This window comes from Melospiza melodia, chromosome 9, assembly GCF_035770615.1.
Source record: "Melospiza melodia melodia isolate bMelMel2 chromosome 9, bMelMel2.pri, whole genome shotgun sequence".
Classification (NCBI taxonomy): domain Eukaryota; kingdom Metazoa; phylum Chordata; class Aves; order Passeriformes; family Passerellidae; genus Melospiza; species Melospiza melodia.
The window spans coordinates 14,960,885-14,966,567 of NC_086202.1; the positions used below are offsets into that span (position 1 = coordinate 14,960,885).

Genomic DNA, 5,683 nt, shown 5'->3' on the forward strand with positions numbered 1-5,683 from the left:
TTAACAGGAGGGAAGATCTGGTTGGAACATCAGTCCTTTATGTTCAGTACTTAGAGTCACTGCTGGAAGCACAGAAGAGCAGCAAGACAATCCTGGCCCGGGAGGCAGTAGTAAAGCTGGACTTGGCAAAACCGGCAGAAGAGACTGAGCTGGAACAGAAGGTAACAACAAGGCAGGGTTTGGCACAGCCGGGTGAAGGGAAGCAGCAGAGGTAGCAGGGACATTGACATCCACCCCTTGAGGACAGCTGGATGCAGCCGTGTCTGGGTAACAATGACAGGGCAAAAACAAGCTCGAGAAAAGAGCTTCGATCCTGGCATCTTGAGTCTGGCGTTTGAACTTCATACGGCGATTCTGAAACCAGGTTTTTATCTGAGGATAGGAAAAAAGAGTCAAGAACCAACCCCCTTATCCCTTTTCCGTATAGTTCCTCTTCCATATAGTAATATGGAAAGGCAGACTTGTTGTCAAAGTGACAGAATCCATTAACAGTAAAGGTGTAGGGCAAATAACGTTGGCCTATATTTAATGCAGAGTAATTGTGCTGGCATGATGATGAATTGAGCAGTGAACACTCCATGATGCACGGCAAGCCAATACTCAAATATGGACCATGGCTGTAATACAAGACTGCAGTGGGGATAAAGGGCTGGGTAGGGGTGGTTCTGTTCAAAAATCCTGCAATGCCCCTGACAAGTAGATATACAACCATGACAAAGCCTGAAAACTGAGGTTCTGGAGATCACAAACGTACCTTTACCCCCAGTGAAGTTTCAACTCTAGAACTTGCATTCACCATTTTCCATCTGCCCCTTGTCCCTGGAGCACTCGGAGCTGAGCCTGGGCTCTCAGTTTGCTCCAGCCCCGTTTGCTGCCAGCGGGGCGAGGCTGACGGGCGGCTCGGGCCGCCGCCCCTGCGGGAGCTGTCACTGTCACTGTCACTGTCCCCATCACTGTCACTGTCACCGCCGCGTCCCCCGGTGGCCGCGAGGTGCCTCCCAGCCCCGTGTCCCGCTCGGGCGGGGGCCGAGGCGGCGCTCACCTGGCTCTGGGAGAGGTTCAGCACGGCGGCCAAGCGCCGCTTCTCTCCGGCGCCGATGTAGCGCTGCTGGCAGAAGCTGCGCTCCAGCTCCCGCAGCTGCGCGGCCGAGAACTTGGTGCGGAGCCGCCCGGGCGCGGCTCCCGCCGGCCCCGCTGCCAGCCCGGGGCGCTCCGCGGCCTCCCGCTCCCGGGGCGACTCTGCGGGGACAGGTGGGGGCGTCAGAAGGGGGGACCCTTCGGGGGACCCTTCGGGGGACCGAAAGCGCCGCGGCCGCCGCTCCGCGGGGGGACCCGGGGGGCACGGCCGGCACTCACCGGGCAGCTCCCGGGCTCCGCCGCGGCTGCTCTGCGCCAGCCACTCCACCGAGAAGGGCCCCTTGTCCATGTCCCCAGCCCTGCGGCCCTCGCTGCTCGCTGGAGCCGCCTCGGACGCCGGGGCAAACATTTAAAGCGCCGTCCCCGGCGTGGTTTGAAAAGGCCCAAAGCATCAAATGAGGCCGGGGACAAAGGGCCTCATTGAGAGGCGCTTTAATCTCCCCTTTCAGGTGATTGTTACATCCGCCTAATCTCCGAGCGCAGCAGTTTGCAGAACTCAAGGCTGCCTGACCTGGCGCCAAGTTCAGCGCGGAGTCGTCTCACCACGTAGGTGCTGGGAATTGCATCACGGCCTGGGCCTCTTCACGCTGCCACAGCTGCCCTCGGCCCCCGTGGTTTCCAGTCTCTATCTTCTGCTATGAAGGACGAGGATTCAGAAGGGACTGATAACAAAGAAGGACAGAGAGAAGCCTCTTTTATGAGTCTTATACCCAAATTTTGCCACCCTCTTGCCTGTTTGATGCAAGGCTTGAAAGTATCCCCTTGCATCATCAGCAAAAGAAGTAGGGACGTGAGGTAGGAACAAGTAAGTAGTCATCTTCAGATAGAAATCTTGAAGAAATCTAGAAGAAACACTGATACAGTATCTTATCAATATGCCTGTCAGCAGCTCAGTGCTCTATGCTAAGTCTGAGTGGGTAGAGGTTGGAGTTACATGGAAAATGCAGGGTTAACTATTTTTGGTGCTGTCCACGAGGCAGAGTGCTGCAGTCAGGACCCTCATCTTCCACTGAAGTCCTAGACTTGTTGACTTCAGTTTATGTAGAATCAGAGATTTTAAGAAGTCTTCCAGGAGAGAATGGTTGAAACTAGAGACAGATATTTGTATAGCAATTTGTTAGGTAATTTTCAGAAAACAGAGTGGGAAATTTTGAATAATTTCAGTTCATGCTTATGAATTTATTTAAGAATAAGATTAAACAATGAGCAGTTATATGTCAGGACATTGGACAGGACGGGAAACACTGAGAAAATTACTAGTTCACTTGAATTTATCTGTTCATGTCTTAAAACGCCATCTCCTTTCCCTGCATCCCAAGAAAGAAATGTGTGCATTTCAAAGTAAACAGTTCTGATGTTCTTATGAAGTAGATCAAAGAAGAGGAGTGTAAACTCTGTTCGGAGGCAGTCTGTTCAAGCATGATTCAGATAAGGGTGAGAAAAGAACCACTTTTACGGTCTGAAGTGGGCCTGCGATGGCACAGTCCTTATCCCCAGCAAACACGGGCTAACACATTTACAGGTTGTTTCAGTAAACAGTCACCGCTGCTTGAGTTTATACAGTCAGAGATAATGAAGCGGCTTCCACGGAGCGGAACATGTTTGAGACAACGTGCTAATTCTTAAACTTCAAAGAAATTCATGTCACCTTTTACGAAGGGTGATGCGTTTATAGTGAGATGGCACAAGTGAGATAATGCTACACTCGCAGCTCTGTCTCTTCTTAGGTTTTCTGTATTTCTCAGGCAGGAATATAATTTCCTCCCTTAAAACAAAATGTAATTTTGTTAACTGTGCTGAAGCATGACACATGTAAGAAATTTTTAGACTCTGATTTTGAATATTCTTCATATACACATTCATCTGCTTTTATAAAGTCTTTTACTCTTCTTGTAGTAAAAAGAAAAAAAACCCCACCATCTCTTGAATATCTACCTTGAGCAGTCTTGCTTGGTTTTGTTGTTTTTATGTTTTTTTTTTTTTTTTGTTTTTTTTTAATGAACATGACACAAGTTTTTGCTACTATGATGGCAGTTTTTAAATTTGTATTTTAGTATCAATGAAACCTGTCTATTTGTGGGTATTTTGGTTTTTTATCCTGCAATGATCGATCATGTTATTATCTGACTATATTGTAATAATCGATTGTACAATTTCAGGAGAAAAGCCCTAATTTCAAAAGACTCAGGAAGCTAATACAATATTTTATTTACCTCTAAGGAGAGCAGCCTTTCAGACTATGCTTTAGATTGTGAGGATTCCTTCTTGTTTCATGCAGAAAACCTTGTACAGACATACAATGAAAGTGACTCTGGTGGCTGTTTTAGACATTGTCTCTTTTATTGTAAAAGAAATAGATGATCTAATGACTAAACTGTCCTGTGCTGGCATGTGACTGCACTAAAGAAGATGTACAGTGTTCTATTATGTTAGAAAACCAATATGCATTTTATTTTGTTTTTAATGGGTTTTGATCTTGTTAGTGTGATTATTTTCCCCTCTAAGATCTTTCTATTATGTTTCCTTTGGTTGATATTTAAAATTTAGAGCCTTGGGGTGTTGTGGTGTGTGATTGATTGATTTTGGGGGGGCAGTATCCTAAATAACAAGTTTTATTTTTGCCCATTGTCATTTGACCTGCGATGTTAGAACTAAACAGGAAGCTCAACAAAACTAGAAGTATCAGTGGCTGTGAAGGTGATAAACACCAGCAAAAATATGCTTGAAACACATTATTTTAAAGTATGCTACTGTTGATGCCGCGGAGTGTTATTGTGATGATTTACATAAGATACAGATCGTGGCTTGAGGCCAAGCTCCCCTTAAAAGGATTTTGATGGGGTGATTGGATGTCATAAGCGACCATCACCTGAGAGCAATTACAAGTCAAAAGGTAATTGTCGTGTGTTTCTGGTTAGCAATTAACATTCGTCAGAACCTGTGATGAAACATTTATCCCATTTTCCATTGATCATCAGCGCTATTTATGAACACGTGGGCTACAAAACCCATGATGACTCAAAGTTTGAATCTAAATGGTAAGCTGTAATAAGTGTAGTGGCGGTGCCACTGATCCACATTTTACTGCTGCGATTTAATGGCAGTTTTTCTTGACAGAGCCCTCAGTGTGAACATCTGGTGACACCTACAGCTGTGCTTTCTGTTGCGTAGTTAAGTGTCTGTTTGAAATAACTTTATGATGTGTCTCATAGTTGCTAATGTTTTAATCATTGCATCAATTGGCAAGATAATTTCCGGCGAAGCAACAATTAATCTTCTGGTATTGGTTTGAGCACAGAAAATATTGCTGCATAGATGTAGTAGGATTTGTCAGTATGCTAGCAATGAAAAACTCTGGAAACAGGTTACTCGGTTATTTTGATAAATATTAAAGACATTAATCAGATAAAAAGTTACAAACGACATTAATTTCTATCTCATGCAAAGGACATGCCTATCTAAATGAAACACCTTGTATAGAACTGCCAGCTCTGCTGTTGGGAGGAATTGATTCACTCCTCCTGCTTCTGTCTGCTGGCCATGCTTTTCCCCATGTGCTCTGAATTTAGGTGGCCCTCTGATCTATCAGGGAGTCCATTTGGGTTTCTAAGCCAGCAGGAAAAGGGGGAAAGAGAAAAAGAAAAGAAAATTGCTTTTTTTAAACAGTTTGGAGATATACCCACTTACTGAAAAGCTGGATGAGCTCTTTAACTTGCACAGAGCAATGCTTGAAGCAGAAGGGGGAAGAAAAGGACCAGGATGATTCACTCAGTAGTGAGTAGATTTGTTTCTTTATATGAGCAAATGCAGGTCTCTACAGTCAGTGGATCAGTATAATTCCTCACTTTCTCCAGATGGAGAGACTAAGGTAGAACAAGGCCAGAACTGGATTGATGTGCAGATGGAGATGTAACTCGCTAGTAAATAAATACTGATTCTTGAATATAACTTATACTTTCAGGGCTTCCTCTTTGCCGCCTTTTCTGGCAGTTTGCCGTGTGCCCCAGCGTGGCTCCGGTGCTGTCCCAGCCGGGGTCGCTCCGTGGCCGCCCCGGTCCCGCTGCCGCTGCCGCCCGGAGGGGCCGGGCCGGGCTCGGTCTCCGCTCGGGCAGCGCCGCCCGCCGGGAGAGCCGCGGTCCCTGCGCCGGGCAGGGCAATTCTTCCTGAATTAGCCACAGATAATAGACATCATCTTCTCCCCTGGCTCCCTTTAGTGCAAAACAATGCTTAATTTTTAGAATTAACATTCGAATACTGCCTAATCTTAATTTAACGCCCTCGACATATTATACAGCATGGAAAAAAAAAGGCAGGGAGATTTTATTACAAACCTTGACCCATCTAATGGAAAATCTGCCTCTGTTTGCTGTGTCACTAGGCTTTCTTCACTGTAAACTTTTTTCTTTTTTTCCTTGCTTCACTTGATCTCCAGCTTCTCTTACCTATAGCTGTGAGGCTTTGGTCCTGCAGAATGGGGAAGGAGTATGGGAAAAAAAAAAAGTAAGAGTTTATTGGACTGAAAATTCAGTCCACATTGTAGGGCATG

The 5,683-nt window shown here is 45.9% G+C and overlaps 1 protein-coding gene across 1 annotated transcript; it reads right to left on the reverse strand.

Moving 5' to 3' along the window:
* On the reverse strand, positions 1-1,486 carry LOC134421722 (homeobox protein vex1-like). Its single transcript, XM_063162896.1, has 2 exons — positions 1,043-1,486; positions 1-372 (listed from the first exon to the last, which is right to left on the reverse strand). The coding sequence occupies exons 1-2, from the start codon at positions 1,484-1,486 to the stop codon at positions 1-3; spliced, it is 816 nt and encodes a 271-aa protein (XP_063018966.1).
* Positions 1,487-5,683: the final 4,197 nt, after the last annotated feature.